This window comes from Cannabis sativa, chromosome 7 (assembly GCF_029168945.1).
Source record: "Cannabis sativa cultivar Pink pepper isolate KNU-18-1 chromosome 7, ASM2916894v1, whole genome shotgun sequence".
Classification (NCBI taxonomy): Eukaryota; Viridiplantae; Streptophyta; class Magnoliopsida; order Rosales; family Cannabaceae; genus Cannabis; species Cannabis sativa.
This window is the reverse complement of record NC_083607.1, coordinates 38078166-38100592: the sequence shown is the minus strand read 5'-3', so window position 1 is coordinate 38100592 and position 22427 is coordinate 38078166. Positions and strand designations below refer to the sequence as shown.

At 32.1% G+C, this 22427-nt stretch overlaps 1 protein-coding gene across 4 annotated transcripts; it reads right to left on the bottom strand.

Moving 5' to 3' along the window:
- Window positions 1-4225: 4225 nt before the first annotated feature.
- Window positions 4226-17467, bottom strand: LOC133039844 (O-fucosyltransferase 8). Of its 4 annotated transcripts, none has more exons than XM_061118836.1 (10): window positions 16807-17467; window positions 16596-16688; window positions 16417-16516; window positions 16226-16314; window positions 15057-15145; window positions 14616-14736; window positions 14374-14517; window positions 7203-7546; window positions 6821-7061; window positions 4226-4669 (listed from the first exon to the last, which is right to left on the bottom strand). In XM_061118836.1, the coding sequence occupies exons 1-10, from the start codon at window positions 17128-17130 to the stop codon at window positions 4361-4363; spliced, it is 1854 nt and encodes a 617-aa protein (XP_060974819.1). In that variant the 5' UTR covers window positions 17131-17467; the 3' UTR covers window positions 4226-4360. The 4 variants fall into 4 exon arrangements, with proteins under 4 accessions (XP_060974819.1, XP_060974820.1, XP_060974821.1 ...); XM_061118837.1 differs by having other exon boundaries at window positions 16226-16296; XM_061118838.1 differs by having other exon boundaries at window positions 4226-4662; window positions 16807-17466.
- Window positions 17468-22427: the final 4960 nt, after the last annotated feature.

Genomic DNA, 22427 nt, shown 5'->3' with positions numbered 1-22427 from the left:
CGTCGAGGTTCCCCTCATAGTCCTCGTCGGGGACTATTTCTTCTTCTTCCTCGGACTCCTCTGCCGCTCTTGAGGCCACATCTTCCTCATTTGGATCTTGAGCATCTTCCAGAGGGCGAGGATGACGTGTACTTCTTGTCTCCACCATTCTTGTGAAGTCAAATGCTTGTTACGTAGTAGCTTTCCTCAGCTCTCAATGAAAGCACCAAAATGTTGACCGAGATTTTCGGCAACTATTAAAATATGATTATAGTAGTGAGCTGTAAGAAAGCGAGATGAGGATTTTTACGTGGTTGGGGCGTTAATGAGCCTTAGTCCACGAGTCTTTGTTATTAATGGATGTATTTAATACAGATTCCACACTTGAGGGAATGTTTTTCTCATAAATACAGAGACTGTTCTTGGTGAGTATTTTCTCTTCTTGCTCATATGCAACCCAAGATTCTCGACCCCATTAAATGAGCTTTGAGGGGGTATTTATAGTGTTTTGGTGGGGTGATCCCTAGATTTGTTCAGATCTTGGTGATGCTCTGCTACAGAAAGGAATCAATGGGTAGAGATCTGAACGGAAGGAGTAATTATATTCTGCTACATCCACTCTAATCTGTGGGGGCCATCAAGAGTAAAGACACTTGGCGGACCAAGCTACTTCTTGAGTATAATTTATGATTACTCAAGGAAGGTTTAGATATTCTTACTCAAAAGTAAGGATGAACCATTTGAGATCTTTATGAATTGGAAGAAACTAACTGAAAATCATATTGGGAAAAAGATCAAGAAACACAAGACAGATAATGGTCTTAAGTATTGTTCAGGTTTTTCAAAGAATATTATGTCAAGGAAGGAATAGCAAGGCATCACATAGCTCTAAAGACTACTCAGTAGAATTAAGTTGTAGAGAGAATGTTTAGAATCCTTATAGAAAGAGTTAGATGCATGATAATTTGAGCTCGTTTGGAAAGACAGTTTTGAGGAGAAGTTGTCAAGACAGCATGCTACTTGGTGAATAGGTGTCACTCTATTGCATTTGATTTCAAGACCCCCCAATAAAAATTGTAAAGAAAAGAGATTCTAGGTTTATTTATTAATTAAGAGACTTTATATGTCTAATTAATAAATATATTAAATGACAATATTATTTAATAATTAATTTTTAGTTATTAAATAATTAGAATTGACATTGAAATGGTTGAATTTAAAAATTGGCGTTTTTGAGAAAATGAGATGCAGAATTGATAAAACAGCAAAATTGCATAAGTGAGGCCCATTATCCAAAGCCCATGGCCGGCCACACTTAATGGGTTTTATCATTTATTTTTCATTACTTTAATGCCAAATAATTCTAACTTAAACCTATGTGGTTACCTATATATAGGTAGTGATGGCTTCAGGAAAAAGATGATGCATCTCATTCCTTTAAAGAAAATCTTCTAGCCGCCACCTTCTCTCTTCTTTTCTTCTTCCATTTCGAAATCCTTGAGTGATAGAGTAGTGCCCACACACATCAAGTGGTATCTCAATCATAGTGTGTAAGACTGTAGGAGATTCCAAACAACAAGAAGGAGAATCAGCATCAAAGGAAGGAGAGAAAGAGATCCAGGTTCAGATCTTGGTGATGCTCTGCTACAGAAAGGAATCAATGGGTAGAGATCTGAACGGAAGGAGTCATTATATTCTGCTGCAACCAATGTAAGGTTTCCTTAAACCCTTATGTGTTTATTTCATTATTTTAGAATTCATATTAGGATGTTAATGAAACATACATGGTAGTAAATCTAGATCCTGGTAAAATATTTCCAGCAGATAGTTGCAATAGAAATCACAAGAAAGAGGCCTGAGAAGATCTGTCTATCATAGAAGACCTATTTGGAAAAGGTTTAAGCAAATTCAATATGAGCAGTGCCAAACTAGTCACCATTCCTTGGATTCTCACTTCAAACTCTCAAAAGATCAGTCACCTCAAACAGAAAATGAAAGAAATGTCATCAATAATGTGTCTTATGAAAGTCTAGTAGGAAGCTTGATGTATGCCATGGTGTGTACAAAGGACAGATCTGGCACATGCCATGAGCATCACAAGCAGGTTCATTTCTAACCCTGGAGAACAACACTAGGAAGCTCTAAACTGGATAATGAAGTATGTTAAACGAACCCTTTACACTGGTTTAGCTTACAATGCTAGCTGCAATTCAAAATAAGAAGTTGCAGGGTATGTGGACAATGACTAAGCTGAATGCATAGACACTAGGAGAAAACTTACAAGTTATGTTTCTATTGCTTAAGATGGATGCATAAGTTGGAAATCAACCCTGAAAAGGTAGTTGCTCTGTCTTCTACTGAAGCAAAGTATATGGCAGCATCTGAAGCAATTAAAGAAGCCATAAGGGTGAGGGGTTTGACTAAGGAGCTTGGCCTCGATTTAGAAAGCATCACAATGTACTATGACAATCAATGTGCCTTACATTTTGATGAAAAATCTCATGATTCATGAGAGGTTAAAACACATTGACATAAGGATGCATTTCATCTGAGACATCATTAGCATAAGTGAAGTACATGAGAGCAAAGTGAACACTGACAACAAGTAAACAAAGGGGTTCCTATTAGAAAGCTTAGGCATCGCCTAAGGCTACTAAGTATTGACACCAAAAGCTAATTTCTTTAGGGGCTCTTTGAACTCTCTAATCTTTTCTAATTTAGCTTCACTAACTTCAACTAAAGGTGGATTTGTGGTGATTAGTTAAAGTTAGTTAAGTTTAGCTAGTATTACGTCTCAACTAGTAAATTCCTTAAAGCTTCAATCTCAACAATTAACTTAGTTGGGGACAATTCTATCTTTCCAACACTTTTGGACAATGCCTTTTGTTGACCGAGATTTTCGGCAACTATTAAAATATGATTATAGTAGTGAGCTGTAAGAAAGCGAGATGAGGATTTTTACGTGGTTGGGGCGTTAATGAGCCTTAGTCCACGAGTCTTTGTTATTAATGGATGTATTTAATACAGATTCCACACTTGAGGGAATGTTTTTCTCATAAATACAGAGAATGTTCTTGGTGAGTATTTTCTCTTCTTGCTCATATGCAACCCAAGATTCTCGACCCCATTAAATGAGCTTTGAGGGGGTATTTATAGTGTTTTGGTGGGGTGATCCCTAGATTTGTTCTTACAAACGTATCTGTAAGTATCCATAAAGTTGGGTATTCCCAATGAATATACCATGGGTGATGCATGGTCAAATCCCTAGGTGCTGTAGGGTTTTTATGAGGAATGTCCTTTTTGCCTTGTGATTGACGTGACTCTTCGCAGAGTAGCCGTCGCTAGACTTAAATGATCATTACTGTGGCGCTGCTGTTTGGGGGTTGTGCCGTCAGACTTTATTGCGTGTTACAGTCTCAACACGCTTCCTCCCATGCGGCATTAAATGCGACTTGATTGCTCAGGAGAGGCCTGACACATCCCGGAGAGGCTTCATGCTATGCGAGCTTCCGGGAGTACCTTGTACTCCGGGTGTTTCCTCCAGGACCTGAGCCCAGGGTGCTTCCTTGTGGCGTACAAAGACTCATCAAATATTTGCAAGTTATCTGATCCACGTGTCCCTATTCGACTGGTCCACGTATTTTGGGCAAATTCGGGGGCAACACCTTTAAATACCAACCTCTTCTACACATAGAAAATAACTTTTCAGAACTTATTCTTCCTCCTCTCCTAAAATTCTCTCTCTACAGAAGTAAAAGTTACAGAACTCGATCCTCTTGTGAGTTCATAGTTGTTGGTAATAATGACCATTGTAACACCAACGTGAATCGTTAAAGATTAAAGCCAAAAGTTGTTCTATCTGAGAAGTAGACAGTTGATACTACCAAGCAATTGATTGAATTAAACTCGTTAAATTTGTGTGATTTGATTTCTGTTTTCCATTTAATGTTTTTCATTGTCTTGATTAGTTAGTTCATTTTATTGCACCAATAGACATCTCTCTTCTTAATTGTTTTGGAGGTGATTAAAACACAATAAATATAAATGCTATTTTTAACTTAGTTTTAGAATTTTTGGTAAAAACAACAAAAAAAAAAAAACAAAACATTTGAACCAAAATAAAAATGGTACAAAATATACTTTTTTTTAATCTAACCAAATTAAAGATATTTTTCTAGCACGAATAGATAAAGAAACTGTAATCATTCTCGTCAAAATACCTTTAGATTAGGTTATAAATTTTAAGTTTTACAAAATATAGTGTTTAATTTATCATTTAATGAAACAGAAAGACTAATCAGTAACTTTTACAAAATAGAGAGCATAAAATGATATTTACGAAAAAAAAAAAAAAAAAAAGAAGATAAAACAAAGTATATGGTTAATTAGTTTTGCACATGCACTCAGGACACCTTGGCTGACGATAAATGCTTCTACCCAAACCCCTCACACGGACTCTTTGACCTTCTTCAATCATCTTTTTTACTCTTTCCTCAAAACTCTTCCATTCTATTGTGTAATTCTCTGATAGAATTGCTGCTATTCTCTTCTTGTTTGGTCTCAAAGTAGGCGCATCACCATTCCCATAATACGTTCGAAATCCAGACACTAGGGATGACAATTGGCTCCCTGAATCAGTCATGGCGAATACATCTGATGTTGCACAGGCAATGAAGTCCAATGCTGCCAGCTACAATGATACACTATTAGTGGTTCAAGTATTTGTTTATGTCATAAGTCTGGACCATCTGAACAAGTCTAGAAGTTTTGAGCATAAATGTAATTGTATATTTTTCATATTATTACTAAAGTATAATACATTGACATTTTAATTGAATATATATTAAATTTTATTTAAACCAAAATATGCACAACAAATTTAGAAGAAAAATTACCAAAATTTTAAACTATATATTTAAGAAAAATATTTATTTAATTTTGGAATCTAGATCTCGGTTAAATCAATTAAATATAAGACATCTACAAAAGTGAATATGTTGCACAAAAAATGGATAATTACATAAAGTATAATTTATTGTAAAAAAATTTCATTTTTACATTCAAAGATTTTTTTTTATTTTACATTTTCACAATATTTTATAAAAATAATATGGAAACAACAAGAAAAATACATGAAAGTATTAGGATAATAACATCCAAACAACATCAAAGTAGCAACAAAAAATCAACAATAAATTAACAAAAGTAGAACATAAAAATACATCAAAAGACTGTACTTTTGGTAAATAAAATCATAAAAAAATGTAAAATTGTTTAAAATTCCGAACAACTATAATTTTATAATTTTTTTGTTGTTTTTGTGTATTTTTAAAATAATGAAAAAACAACTAAACAAGCTTATATAAATAACATAAAATCTATTTTTATTATCATTTGAGACCTGAATTAAGAATAAATAATTTGAATAAAATAAATCTATATAGTATAAACCAAGAATAATTGTAATTAATAAGTAAATTATCTACTTAAAGTAATTTTCTTAATGACATAAATTTTCACTTTTACTTAATTAAAATTATTTTGTATAATTTATTTTTTAATTTTTTTAATATAATTGATAAGAATAAGTGATATTAAATATTAAAATACGAAACAATAATTGTAAGGGGGGTCATAATTGAAAAGAAAGGCAATAGTTAAAAGAAGGCTTACACAATGTTTAGTAGGAGGGAGAAGTGAAGGGATGGAAATAAGAGGTGGGAGGAGATAACAAATCCTTTGTTTTACAAGAGAGATTTAAGGAGAGAAATAAGGGGTGAGAGTATAGTAAATCCACTCCAATCCCAATTTGGAATCCCTCTAATAATAGAAGCATTGGAACTCTCTTTCTTCAATTATTGTAAATTATAAAAATACCCTCAACAAATATTATTAAAAATAATTATAAGGATAAAGTAGTAACTTTAAAAATTATAGTAATTATCTATTCTACAATCACTCCATCTTTCCTATCAAATAACATAAAAAAATTATTACTCTCCTCTCCTTCTCTTATATTCTCCATTCTTCATTGACTCTGAATTAATTTTAGGCTTCTTTCTTCCTACTAAACATAGCCTTAAGCCTAAGTGACCTACCCTAGAGTCTTTTATGTCATATGTTCACAAAAATATTGGTTGGGGAATAAAGACAACTCTAGTAAAAATTATGTACAAATAATAACTTAATAATAAGAGTAATATAAACATTAAAATTGCACATTTTTTTACATACAACAATATAACTTTTACTATAAATTATTATAGATACCATATGAATATTATTATTGTTAATATTAATTACACATGTAATAATTATTAATAATAAAACTAATTTATTCCTAATACTGTACTTACATAAGCAACTAATTCATTAAAATATTAGTTAACGCCAATAATTATGATATCATAAGACGATTTTTATTAGATTGCGTAAATGTTGTATTAAAATCTGTTAAAAAATAAGTTAATGTTATATTTGGTTTAAATTTTACAAGTGTATTTCAATACACTAGAAGTAAAAAAAATATTTAAATACAAAGTTGAAAAAATTCAATGAAAACATTAAATTTTTGTTAAAAGAATATAAAAATAAAGTATAAAATATTATTAATTATATTAATGAGTGCCAATCTAGTACGTAAAAAATAATATTTATTTAGGTGTCAAATTTGGTTTGGCTATATTTTGTTTTAAATTTGACATAATTTTTAATATGTGTTAAATTTAGACCATAGTATTATACACCACAATTAAAATTTAATTTTATGAATATGACTAAAAAAATACATATACAATATATTTATTCATTAAAGATGATTAAGGAGTGAAGAATTATTTACCTGAGAAGAAAAATTTTGAAAAGGTGCAAGTTCACTAGGAGTGAGAAGAGTTTCCTTTGTGACAAGATTAGGATAAAGGCTAGTGAAGGGATTCATCTTGGGTTCACCACCATATATTTGAGACCCAGCCAGATAAATATAAGTTCCACGCTTAAAGCCAATACCGGCTAGAACAAGAGCTGCTTCTTCTGGTGTCAATGGACATCTCCCAAGCTTTCGTAATTCTACTGGAGAAATAGGCCTGTTACACATGTGATATTGCATTTTTATTATTGGTACATGGTCAAAGTTCAAAAACTAGCTACCTAACTTGTACAATCATTATAAACCATAACTTGAGATCATGAAGAGAAGACTAGCAAAGGGAAGTTGAAATACATACTTTGAGTTTTTCAAGCGCTCCATAAGCAATGGAAAATGGATTTTCCTATAGGCTTGGAGTTCTCTTCTTTCTCTCTCTCCACCGCCAAAGTCACAGAAGGAGTAGGCGACCATGTCAACTTCAAATCTTAAATGCAAGGCAAGATATTTAGAATGGCCACTTACTGTACTACTGTCTTCTCTTATTTTTGTATTGCCAAATGGTAGGAAGTTTCCAAGCAATTGTTTGTCCAACAAACTTCTTGCAGCATCATATTTTCGAATTCTTCTAACTAATAGTGAGCCTACTTTTTGTATCTTCGGTGAAAACTTCAAAGCGTGAAAATTACACTTGCATCTCAGTTTCTGCGAGTAATCCAAATACATTGTTTATATCATAAATGTTAGTCATGTTTGATCCATAGTATCATTATAAATTGAAACACTACTTAATAACTTCGATGGTTAAGACAAAAGATCGAGTGAGAAATATAAGAATCGAAAGGAGTATAAAGTTAAGTTGTTGAACACACCGTGGCAAAAATGAGGTTCCGTATATGTTATAAGAACAAATTTAAACGTAGGTAATTAATTTCACAGTAGTCGCATGGTTACATAGTAGGTTTGTTCTGTGAGATTTTTTCTACATTATAATGACGACATTGCTTATGGTTTTTAGCTTTAGAAGAGTAAAAGTATAGAGAAAATTAATGAATTAAACTTCATCATTCATGAACAGAAGTTATAGTTGGAACGTACAGAGCTCACACAACTACAAAAGAATATTTTAGCATCGTTCAACGTTGAAAACTGAGGAAAAAAACCACAACAAAATTATTTGTCAGTTTAGAACTGATAACATTTTCTGTCTGTTTAAAATGATGTATTCAATATTTTTGTCGGTTTATAACAGACGCCACCTAGCGTCAGTTAGAAACCGACTCATAAATAAGAGAAAAAAAATGTAGATTTCAATAAAGGCCATATTCACACATAAAAACCCTATATTTTAACTAATACTATAAACCTAAACCTAAAACACAATTAGCCACTCGCAGCCCATTTCTCTCTCTCTCTCTCTCTCTCTCTCTCTCTCTCTCTCTCTCTCTCTCTCTCTCTCTCTCTCTCTCTCTCTCTCTCTCTCTCTCTCTCTCTCTCTCTCTCTCTCTCTCTCTCTCTCTCTCTCTCTCTCTCTCTCTCTCTCTCTCTCTCTCTTGATAATCAACAACCCCAACCGTGGACTGCCTCCTCTGATCGTCCTAGTCATATGCAACCTCCTTCGATCATCCAGTCGTGCACCCCTTCTTCTGTCTATATCTTGTCTCGACACCACCTCTGCAACCCACTCGTCGACAACTTCTCCCTAACTCCTTCTTCTGGACACCATTAAGGCACCACCTTAGTAAATTTTCTCTTTCTCTGCTCTCTATTTCTTTCTCTCTCGTGAATGAAATATTCCTTTTGTACAGGTTTCTGAGTTGGGGCCAATGATGAAGATGACAACCACCGTTCATTTTTGGGTTTCGACCTCACGGTGGTGACTGTTGTATTTTATATTAGGATTTATTTTATATTTTCTTTGTACGTTTATTTGTGAAGATCTGAATATTTATATATTTGTGCTTTAGATCTGTAAAATTAAAATGAACATTAAAATTGGTATTTGTTTTAGATTTGGGTGTGACCTCAGTATGAATAACTGAATTCGTTTTTTTAATGGTTGTGTCGGTACAAATTTGACAAGAATGCTATAAAATTTGACTTTTACACTATTAGCATCTGCTTTCAACACTAGCTAATTTTTCGTACCGACTATTGAAAATTGACACAAAATAATATAATTTTTGCATCTACGATATATACGTCGATTTTAACAATTGACCTTAAAAGAATATATATCAGTTGCAAACCCACAAAAAAAATCATATTTGTAGTAGTGTCAATGGAGCTTATATACAATTCAGTAACGAGTAACAAACTTTTACAAGTTCTTAATAATCGAAATAACAAACTCTCACACACTTGCAATCTCACTAACTAACTAACTAACTAACGCTCTCACTTAATACTCCCCCTCAAGATGGAGTGTAGATGTTCATCAAACCCATATTGTCCTTTAGATATTGGAATTGAGTAGGAAACAATGCCTTGTAAAAATGTTTGCAATTTATTCTTTAGTTGATATGTGTGATGTCTTGATCTGTCCCTGTTTAATCTTTTCACAAACAAGATGGAAATCAATTTCGATATACTTTTTTTTTCTTGAAATATAGGGTTAGCTATTATGTGCTGGTTGTCTGATTGTCACAATGAAGTATTACAGGTTCCTTGTGATAAATCTAAAATTCTTTGAGAATGGAAAGAAGCCAAACGATTTCCGAAGTTGTGTTAGCCATTACTCGATATTCAGCTTCTGCTGATGATCTTGAAACAATATGCTCTTTTTTGCATTTCCATGAAATTAATGATTTTCCAAGGAACACACAAAAACCAGTTATTGATCTCCTTGTATTTAGACAAGCAGCCTAGTCAGACTCAATGTAAGCTTCTGGCTTGATCTTGGTCTTTGCAGAGAACAACAACCCTTGTCCAGATGTTCTTTTCACATATTGTAAAACCCTTTGTACAACAACCATATGAGTCATTCGTGGTGTCCCCAAAAAATGACTTAATTTGTTTACTACAATGCATAAATCTGGTCTAGTAATGGGGATATAATGTAACTTCCCAATTATTTTTGTGTACAAGGTTGTATTAGCTAGAGCATCATTTTTAATATCTTGACTTAGCTCCAAGTAAGCTTCCATAGGTGTGGGTACAGGTTTGCAATCTAAGTATCCTAGATCTTCAAAGACTTGAAGAGCATAAGGTCTTTGGCACGAAAATCACTTGATATGATCTTGCTACTTCTAGACGAAGAAAATATTTTAATTTTTCTAAATCTTTTAGCTCAAATCTACTATTCAACCTTACATTTAATGTCTCTAGCTCACTCAAGTTGTTGCTAACAAGAATCACATCATCAACATACACCAACAATACTATGAAATAATCCTTAAAGTGTTTGATGAAGAAGGAAAGATCTGTTGCAGAATGGTTGGAACCTTCTTCTTCAAGAGCACTAGAAACTTTCTCAAACTATTGTCTTGAAGGTTACTTCAATCCATATATAGATTTGTTTAGCTTGCAAACCGAATTGCATGGTAACTCCCCCTTAGTACTATACCCTTGAGGTATAGTCATATAAACATATTCATCCAAATCCCCATGGAGGAAAGTATTATTAATATTAAGCTGATGTAAATATCATTCATGAACTACAACAAGAGCAATAACAAGATTAACAGTCACCAGTTTAGTAACTGGTGAAAAAGTGTCATTATAATCTATGCTTTCTTGTTAATTATAATACTTGGCTACCAATCTAGTTTAAATCTTTCAACATAACTGTTTACATTGAATTTAATTTGATAAACCTATTTTCATCCAATAACATGTTGATGGGGAGGCGAACTCACTATGATCCAAGTATGACTATCTTCCAAGGTTGTGATTTCAGTGGACATAACATTGTCCCACTCAATGATACATGTTGTCTGGCTATATGGAGCAGGTTCATAATGACTGAAATGGACCAAATGAGAGCTTGATAAGTGGAAAAAAGTCTTGAGTAATCAAGAACATGAGGATGACAATATGGAGTAGAAGAATGAGTAAAAGAAGATGACAAATGTAGATGAATACAGTAAAACACAATGATAATCTTGGAGATAAGATGGCTTTTAAGCATGTCTACTAGTCTGGAAGAATTTGTTTCATCTGCGGTTAAAGCAGATGAAATAGGGGTTTTACCTAAATAGGTAGTGTGATCGTGTATACCACTATCAGAGAAAAAAAAATATATGATATTAAGGGGGGCAAAACTTTAGGAGTAAGAAAATGAAAAATATACTCTTAAAATTGAACATCTCTAGAACAAAAAATTATATTAATTTTAAGGTCTAACAATTTGTAAGTTTTCATTCTAATTGGACAACCAAGAAATATGCAAGAGATTGTTCTTGGAGAAAACTTAGACCTAATTTGGTTTAAAGTGAAAGCATAGGCTAAGGACTGAAAAGATCTCAAGTGATCATAAGCAGGTGGTTTGGAATTGAGGATTTCAAAAAGAGACTTGTTTCTTAGATTTGGTGTTGGTATTCTATTTATGAGATATGTGGTTGTACTGACACATTCCTCCAATAAACTAATGGTATGTATGACTAAAAAAGGAGAGCTCTAGAGACATTTAGCAAATGTTGATGTTCCTTCTCAACTACAATATTTTTTTGGGGTCTTTGAACATGAGAATGGTAATGGAGACTCCCATGTGAGCTGAATAACTTTGAAAACGGCATCTCTTTGGTATTGTCAGATTGGAAGCCTTTGATATGAGCATTATACTGTGTTTGGACCGATTTGATACAATTGTGAATAACAATTTTTTCTTCAGACTTAAGTTTGATTAAATGAATCCATGCGTACCTAGAACAATCATCTACTATGGTGATGAAATACTTAAAAACCTCATGTGTCATAGCGTGGTAAGCTCCCCAAATGTCAACATGAATCAATTCAAAAGAAGTTGCAACAATGTGATGATAGGGAATAAAAGGAAATTTCTTTTGCTTAGCATAATGACAAGTAGAACAATGAAAACCCAGACAATTATTATCTTTCAAATGTAACTTTTTATTCAAATGGAAATTTTTGATACAAGAAGGAGGACCCAATCAAAAATGTCACAGGGTATCCACATTTATTTTTGAATCTGAAATTGAAAATACAGTAGGACTATTAGACACTTTTAGAAAATATAGATTCCCAAATCTTTCACACGTTCCAATCTATTTGGTCGCATTGGTATCTTTAATAGCACAAGAATTAGTTAAGAATCCAAATTCACAATCTGTAGTCATTGTTAGAACACTAAATGAAAGAAAATTATATTTGAAGTTGAGAACATGAAGAACATTGGTTGGCATGATTTAAGGTGAAATGTAAATGTTACCAATGCCAGAAATATTTTGATTGGTGTCATATGGTAATATGAAAAGTTGTGTCTAGTATTATGGAAAAGAGCAAGATTAGGATAGATGATGTATTGTCCCGGTATCAATAATGAGATTTGAGAATAAGATTTATCTTACCAGAGAATTATGACAGAAGTGGTTGATCTGTGGTGATAGAAGGGATTTCATCTTTGAGTTTCTAAGCTATCATACCCATTATTTGGAATTGAGTTGTAGAAAAACCAACCATAGGATCTTGATTGCTACCAGAACTTTCTTCACTTTTGTCATCATGATTTCTTAAAAAATTTACAGCCGGCTGATTATTTTGAGAGTTTGCAAAATTTTTGTCTTGGGGAGATATAACATATCTTTAGAAATCATCTAGAGAGCCTATAAACTGAAGGATATCCATGAAAACGATAATACAGCCATGATATGATCACATATTCCAAAATATGAACATACACTAGCTGGTTTGAAGGATTGTATACTCCCTGCAAACTCTCCTGGGACCTGAATAGAGATAATACCTCCTTGCTTTTCTTCTTTAATAGTGGAGGTATAAACCTTGTTAATTCGTGGCAAAGGATCTTGCATCAAAACTTGAGATCTAGCTAGACAAAAAGAGTCATTTAATCCAACCAAAAATTTAAGAACACGATTTTCTTCTTGATATTACTGATCGATTTTCCTAGCACCACAACTACAAACAGAATGTGGTCTATATTCGTGAATTAAATCCCACAAAGATTTTAATCAAGTATCATACGCAGTAATATTGTTCGATCCCTAATGAAGAATATTCGTAGTACATTTTGCCTCAAACACGTGATGTGCATTTCTTTTTTTAAACCTTTCTTGTAGCTCCGACCAAATCGAGGTCGCATTCTCAAGATACATAATGCTGTTAGCAATTTCAGCGAAACAACATGTATGATACATGAAATGATCAAACTGTTACATCAACACCACGACTCACAATCTTCATCATCTTCACCAGGCTAAGGTAATTGACCATCGACAAACTTTACCTTGTTTCTCGCCATTAGAGCCACCATCATAGACCTTCTCCATGAGCTATCATTCTCGCAAGAAGTGAGGAGTTTTGGTACTAATGTAATGTTTAGATGATAAGCCTTTGAATGAAATTAAGGACTTCTTAGATCATCAAAATGAGGATTATAATCTAGATTGAAAGAGTGATTCGAATTTTCTAGATTATCTTCTTGATTCGTTCCATGATGAATCTAAACTACAAGTCCTTTGGCTATGTTAATCAAAGAATAGAGAAGCACAGAAGAAAATGCAGAAAGAGAAAACAAATTGAACTTAAGATTATTGTAGCTCTGATACCATTTTAGTTTTAGAAGAGTAAAAGTGAAAAGAGAATGATAAATTGAACACCGTTAATGATGAACTGAAACTAAAGTTAGAACAAAGCTCAATCAATGGAGCTTATATAAGATTCAGTAATAAGTAAAAGACTCTTACAAGTTGCTAATAATAGAAATAACAAACTCTCTCACACTTGACAACTCACTAACTAACTCTCTCATTAAGCAAGTTAATAAAGGTGTCCAACACCAATATGGTGAGTTGTGATTGTATAGTAGTTTTTTATATTATTTATTAAATTAAAATGTGTTGAACCCATAAAGTATCCCTTAGAGCATCTCCAATGGTAGCATTTATTAAGAGTAAAACCTTTACATTATCTAAAAATATAATATTTTATTATATCTTTATTTTATAACATTTTTAGTACTTATTGTTTTAAAATATTATATTAGTAAGCACCTCTAAAAATTATTTAAATAATAGAATTTCTAACTTTAAGGAAAAATAATAATAAAAAAAAATTAAAAAAAAAAAGGAAAAAGATGCTATACCATGACATTATTTTTTAGCATTTTTTTTTCACTAAAATGGTAGACATCTATTAAAAGATGTAAATATATATATATATATATATATATATATATATATATAAATGCATATCATCAATCATTGTCTCAGTATTTCTATAATAATGATGCATATGGATGCTAAAAAGCACTCTCCTAAAAAAAATTACCAAAGTTAATTAAAGTTGTGAGACATAAGTGAAAGAATTAGCGCTACATTGAGTAAAATGATCACCTGAAGCTCCAACGGCAAGGGATCAAATCCAAGCCGATTTCCGAATCCCAATAAGTGAACAACTCGATTGCGCAAAAGGAGGGGGAGAACGATTTTCAGATAATCAGCAGGCTTCGCCTCTTTCACAAGACCTTCATCAGTTATCTGAATTGAGGAGCATGAAAGGTTAAAAAAATTATACCAAGGGAAAATGCTTCCTTCATCACGAAATTTTAAATTGCTAAATGGAGATAGTCACATACAAGACTGCCAATTGCTTCAATGTCCACTGATTTCAAATCAGGGGGGAGCTCCTTTACTATATCTACTCCATCCTTCATAATGTCAATAAAATGATTTTCTTGGTATATATCACCAAATTGACTGTCATGTAATCAAGTTAATTAGTACATTTTGGCAGTATATTTTTAGCCATGTTACTAGTCGTATAAAAACTTAACTATTTATTTGTCATGGTAAAGAAATATATAACATCTTTGAAATTGAAAACTATTTGACTTAGACAACATGATAGGACCATTTCCATTTCCAGTTTCACATATTAATGATCCCAATTGGTGCGTATTGTCCTTATAAAACCCCTTTTTGTAGTAATGATTGTTTTGTTCAATAATTACTATTTCTCAATTTAATTAATGTATTTGATTTAATAAGGAGTATATGTTAAAGACAATGTTTCATACCTTGGATCCTTCCATACACTGCTGTAAAGAAACCTTGGAATAACAAGAGTTGCATTTAGAAGTGACGCCACAGCAACAGCATTGCAAATCTGCAAGCAGTTGCAATATCTTGGTCAACCTATTAGTGGAAAATGTACTACAATTAATAAGAAAATCATTACAATAAGATCAGAGAATAGCAAATGGTTACTGGATACTATTACGATGTAACTAAGGCATGTTTATATTACCGGCATGTTACTGGTTACTGGGGCGTTTTGGTATGGGGGCTAGAGTTGGTGAGGATGAGAATATAAAACTCAAACCTATGTGTAATGTGTTTGGTAAATTAAATATTAATGACCACACTTGAGTATCATATTTCCAGCGCCCTCTAACTCTACTCCATCTAAGTTCAACACACATAATAAATACCATATGATAGTATTAATGCTCATTTCTCCAAAAAAAAAAAAACTCCAAACAGTAAAATAATTTAGGGAAATAAGAGAAACTCCTAACAATTAAGTTGAGTTTACTTTGAAGGAATAAAAATATAGCAAAGGAATAGAATAGAATAAAATAAAATTTAAAATGTATCAAATATTAATATAAAATATTATTATTATTTTATTATTTCATATTAGAATGGTATGTTCTCCTATTTTAAAATAAAATAGTGATATTTTAATACTTTAAAATGCAATTAAATAAAATATTAAAATAAAAATTATTTCATTTCAATTTATGTTAGATTCCATTTCATTATCTCCAAGCAAATGAAAAAGACTTTCCACATGCTACACAATTACTCAAATAAAACGAGGTGCAATACTAGTGAAGTGACCCATAATGTTTTTGAATTGTAGACAAAGGTTTAGTTAGGAGAAATAAAAATACAAAATTAAAGGTGAGAATGAGACTAGAAAGTATTACAGTGTTTCTTATATTGCAATGATTTTTCATTTCATCTAAAAATGTAATAGGCATTTTATCAAAATATAATACTTTAAAATGCAACTAAATAAAATAATTAAAAAAAATAATGTTTCTATTCTATCCCATTTTCTTTACCCCTCCAACTAAACATTATAAAATCTTTCACATTTAAACTATACAGTAAAAGCTGTGTTTCCTAAGGAAGAGCTCAGCATAGGAAAGAAAGAATTGGGTGTCACTTAAATACTTACCGCCACTCGCTGTTGATTAAGACCACCGTTTGCGCTGACTAATATGTAGCCGTTATTTTTCTTAGGCCTACCTGTTTCAATAAGATTGACTGAATTGATGATGATAAGGTATATCCAGTAACCTCAAGAGTTCTCCCGTTCATTCATAAATATAAATAATTCAAAATCAAGAACAAAAAATGATCAAATACCAAGACTTGTTGAAACATTTTTATCTGCACAAGGTTTCCATGCAGCAGCTTGCTGATATGGCTCTTCCCAAAGATTTGAAGGCTCTTGTTTAAATTCATTCTATAAAAAGGATTTAGATTTCAGTTACGTCGAAAATTTCTTTCACATAAAATCATATGTTAAAAGTCATGAAATAAACCTCGATAAGAACACTTGAAGCCATGTTCAAAAGCCGGTCATACATATGGATTGGAGAAGCATTTTTGCCTTCATAGGCTACCCTGTTTTCTTCCTATAGTAGGGTACAGCAGCAAACAATTTATAACTAGTTAATCAAGTTTCAATAAAAATATTTACTTAAACATACAGTCCTACATCTAAACAATAGCCATGTTTTGAGTAACCTGTACCTTAAGCCCACTTGATTTTCTTTGATCAGTAGAAATTCTCTGAGCATTCATGGAATCAGAAATAGATATCATAACAGAGTCAAGCAAGAAAAGGAAGGCCATAAACACAAACATTAAAGCTATTGGTTTGAGATGCTTTCGAATCCAAATATGCCTTTTCCCTACAAAGTGTCCTTTGCCGTATTTGCCGAAATCATTCTTGTATCCATAAAACTTTTCTGGTTTCGAACTCCAATAGTAGTCTACTCCTGACATTCTTCTTCCAAGAGGGGATTCATTCCCAGCTTCTGGACGTGGACTTCTTGGGGATCCTTGCTTTCCCATTATAATGATACTATATATTTAAGTATCTATTCAACAAGAATAAGATAAACCCATCTTTCGTTTCAGATTGTCATCAAACTTTTGGCAAAATTGAACACAGAAACTCAACTTATTTTACTTCAATTACAATTCTATTATGTTATATGAATATGAAAATCTACCCAATAGCCAATCCCAGGTTTGATGACTCAAAAGTGAGTTGAAAAATAAAAGAACAGTAGCATTCAAATGTATCAATTCAAAGTTGAAAATGGTAGGAATGAATTAGAAATGAAGCGAAGCAGTAGTTGAAATGGAAGTGTGAAAGTAGATGAGTGCTGCGTAAGCGTGACTTGTAAACTCAACAATACTTTTCACAAACCAACCTTATATATGTAGTTATAAGAGAAACATCCTACCAGCCAACTAGAAAACCAATGTTTTGTTTTGGGTTTGCTCAGTTTTAGTAAACCATTTCCAGTTAAATTTCTGTATAATTGGGTACGAAGTCTGCGTTTCTGTAATTTTATAATATAGTTGATGTTGGTGGGTGATATAAACTAACTAACGGAAGCTTGATAAAGAAACAGTTCGACTTAAAAAAATACTAATACTAAATTTCTCTAAGCTTGATAGAGAAAGAGTAATTAATTATGGTCCGTGGCTCTACCATTACGGTATAGACAAAGCAGTGCTACCGGCCAAGCCAAGTTCCTTGCCTACAACAATACGCAACATAATACTTTTTTTTTCCTTTTGACCATGGTTCACAACAATTCACAACGTGGGAATATTTTATTAGGTCTTCTTATATGCACCCCTAAAAGAGATGTACCAATGCCACCTTTTTCTATTTCAGCATTTAAAAATTCAGTCTAATTTTTTTTTTGGTAAATACTATTTTAGACTCTGTGTTTTGCAAAAGTTATCATTTGGACCCTATGTTTTGTTAAATGATAAAATAGACCTTATATTTTTCAAAATAGTAAAAATAGGACCCTGAGCTCAATTTTAAAATAATTTATTTTTTAATATAACCAATTTTAAGACAATTTTTAACATGAACAGATACAGAAAATGTAACTAGTTTTGTCATAACATCTCTAGATTATATTATTATTAAGTTTTATTTTAATAAAAAATCAGTTCAGGGTCTCATTTCTACAATTTTAAAAAATACAGGGTCTATTTTGTCATTTAACAAAACAAAGGGTACAATTGATAACTTTTGGAAAACACAGGGTCCAAAATAGTATTTGCCCTTTTTTCATATAGTTTATAGTTATTTAAGACATCGAACAAAATTTAGAGAAATTTAGAATAATTTACAGTATAGAAAACAATGTTGAAACAGTCTATTTTACACGTGTATAAAATAAAAGAGTCATGCGTGCTACAAACCCTGTTAAATATTTTTAAATTTCTCAAACTTTTGCAGGATGTCTTAAATAATTATAACATACTTGACCATGAAAAAAATTGAACTAAAAAATTCTCCCAGATGCCAAAATTAATAGAGGTGCATTGGCCATACCTTTCTTAGGGGGTCATTATAGAATTTTCCTATTTTATTTTAGAGAATTTAAATAATTTTCTTAAAAAATTAAATAGTATAAAATTTGGTAACAAATCTTAAGTTTTTGTAGGTTGTTAAAGTTCTATTATAGTGTTCTTGGTTATCTCTTTTGAGCTTATACATTAACAAATATTTTATTATTTTAATTAAGTTACTCAAATATAAAGATTTAACGTTTTCTCTTTGATAGAGTTTTCTCCCTTTCCCCTTCAAGAAGTCTCTTCTAGGGTTTCTTATCCTCCCTTAGGCCCCCCAGCCAGATCTGGACGGTAGCGCTCTGAGTATTGTTTCTGGCGTGTTTCGTGTTGTGGAAGAAGTCCCTTCATGGTGGGTTTCGGTGTTGACGTGTTAGGTGGGTGTCAGACGTCGTTTTTTGGGACCAGTTCCATGGGACCTTTGTTGGGTTTTATGCCCTAAATAAAACTCATTTCAATATAATCAGATTTACTTATTAATAAAGATCAGAAATAACATTTAATGTTGCATGGTTCACATGATTTATTTCATGATTATATATATATACTATATGAATTCTATTTAAGTCCAGAACATATGAATTTGTTAATGATTATAGTGTTGTCAACACAGTGGAATATAATCTTAATTATATGTTCGAAAGTTTATTCCTTGATTTGTCAAAATACTGGATTTAGACTGGCATGGTATAATCAGCGATTGGTATTCTTACACATTGGATAAGTGTTATGTCCTTTCCATGGCATTGGCAAAGTTTACCAGTATCGGATGTATGAAGTATACATCGGAAGGGACCGATATTGAACTTTGATTAGATATATTAAAATTTACCGTAATATCTATTCAATTCAATATCATCCGTTGATCCTAGATCAAATGATCTTAATCCTGATATGGTTAGGTTCGATCTCAAGAGTATTATACATGTTTTTTGATTTGTTAGTTAAGCCTACTTTTGGGTCAGGGTGATACGTACATTTTTGGAACATGATAGTATAATTGAGTGGGAGCGCTAACATAAATATGGAGTCTATAACTTCTATAGGAATTTAGAAGTGAAACGATGATATCCTTCGAGCTTGGCTAAACAGAGATAAATGGTGGAGATCTCATTTCACTTCGCTGAAATATCATTTATGCGGAGCTAAGTGTTTTAAGGATAAAACACATTGAAGGTGTAACGGCAACTTAGTGCCTATTCAATGTAGATCATCTATTAGAGGGTCATTGATCAAATTAGGATTATAACAATGGATAACTAATGACGTATCTATATCGTGGAACATATAGAGCGTTCTATATGACTGAGAGTGCAATTCCAAGCTCTAAGTGTGGATTCAATAAGGAATTAATAAGTTAGGGAATTTACTTGGTAAATTCGGTTCGACTTATTGGAAGCTCGGAAATATAGGCCCATGGTCCCCATACTAGTTGAGACCATACTGCTTGTAAGACTCAGTTAATTGATTTTGATTAATCAATTATAATTCTAAAGTTAGACTATGTCTAGTTTATGAATTTTCACTATGTTATGGCTTCATTGTGAAAAAATAGTGTTTTGGGGTTTATTTGTTAATTAAGAGACTTTATGGAGTCTAATTAATAAATATTATAAATGACAATTTTATTTGATAGTTATTTTAATTATTAAATAAATAGTTTGGCATTTATAAGGTTGAATTGGAAAATATAGTATTATTGAAAAGAAGAATAAGTGGTTGAAATAAAGTGGCAAAATTGTAACTAGAGATTGGCTCACTTAAGTGTACGGCCAAGGGTGATTTATTGCCCAATATTTTATTCTTTTTTAATCCATTTAATTCAACCCTAATCATATTGAAGAATAGTATAAAAGGAAGGTTATGGTCTCATTATCCAACTAATGCCTCCAAAGCTAATAACCTAGCTTTTGATGAGACCTCTTCCTTCTTCTTTCTTCTTCAATTTCGAAAACACTATAGCCTATCTTCACAAATATTTTTCAGTCATTAGTGAATGAGTGAGTGCCCACACACATCAAGTGGTATCTCAATCATAGTGTATAAGACTGTAGGAGATTCCAAACAACAAGAAGGAGAATCAGCATCAAGGAATGAGAGAAAGAGATCCAAGTTCAGATCTTGGTGATGCTCTGCTACAGAAAGGAATCAAGGGCTAGAGATCTGATTTTATTTGCTTGCTTATTTTTTGTATTGTAGTTTAGTTAGTCTTTTTGGTATTGTGCACCCTATGCCTTTTGTGGTGTTGGCCTTAGGCCTTGTTTTGGGGGTTTATCCCTTTAGATTCTCTTATGTGAGCCTTGAGCTTATGGCTCATTCCATCATCAGAGTGGTTAGCCGATATTTGTCTCATCTCCTACTCCTAGTGAGATTGTGTGGTTTGTCCGTCGGGTATGTAGCGCTTTTGCCCTTTTCTTAACCTTCAATGAAGTTCTCTTTCCTAAAAAAAAGTTATCTTTCTAATATGTTTTCTACGGGTGTTCATCCAATCAAATTCACACTTTTTTTTTCTTATTGTGCATCTGATCTGTATTAAGTGGAAATTTTATATTTTGGATCTAATCTAATCCATACAATAGCTCAAATTCAATCCAATCCGCAATAGTGTAGATTAAATCTATTATTTTTGATACCTTACATATATAATATTGATTAAAAATATATCTTTTCGCATAACTAACAACAACATGAAATAAATTATTTTTATTTAATGTCTCCAAAAACAAATTAAAACATACAAAATCAAAAATAACAAATCTAAAGAAGAGGAAAAAAACAAACATATACAAAAAAAATATATTTAATTTTGTTTTAAATATAGTTTTACATATAAATAAGTATAGACTATATATTTTATATACTAACCTTTTAAATATATTTTATACTATATGTATTAGATTTTTACATAAATATTCTTTTAACTTTAAAATATTACTTACATATATAACTTTTACAATATATATATAAATAAGTGTGAATTAGATTGAATTAGTTATTTTTACATTTGAATGGACATCAAGTTTGCTAGTGTGGATTTTAGAGTTTCTAAGGGAAATTATGTTGGAAATTATTTTACCAGGATCTTAGATCTACTCACAAGTATGTTGATTAACACCCTAAATATGAACTTTCTAAAACGATGAAATAAACACATATAAAGTTTAGTAAACCTTACATTGGGTGCAGCGGAATAATATGACTCCTTCCGTTCCGATATCTAGCCCTTGATTCCTTTCTGTAGCAGAGCATTATCAATATCTGAACCTAGATCTCTTTCTCTGATTCTTTAGTGCTGAAACTCCTTCTTGTTGAAAGTCTTTCTTCACGATCTTCCTCACTATGATTGAGGTATCACTTGCTGTGTATGGGCACTACTCTAACACTAAGAATTTTGAAATTCAAGGAAGAAGAGAGAGAGAGTGTGGTCGGCCAAAAATAGGGAGAGAGAGAGAGAGAGGCTCAGTTTTTTCTGAATGAAAAGTCAGAAGGAAAGTCTAATTTTCCTGAAGCCTTCACTATCTATTTATAGAATTCCACTAGGGTTAGGTTTGAATTATTTGGCATTAAAATAATGAAAATATCAGTTTAAATTCCCTACAAAAGTGGCCGGCCATACAAAGTGGATTTGGGCCTCACTTTTTGCAATTTTGCAGTTTTATCTTTTCTGCATCTGATTTTCTCAAAAATGCCAATTTTCTAATTCAACCATTTAAATGTCAATTCTAACTATTTAATAACTATAAATAATTATTAAATAATATTGTCAT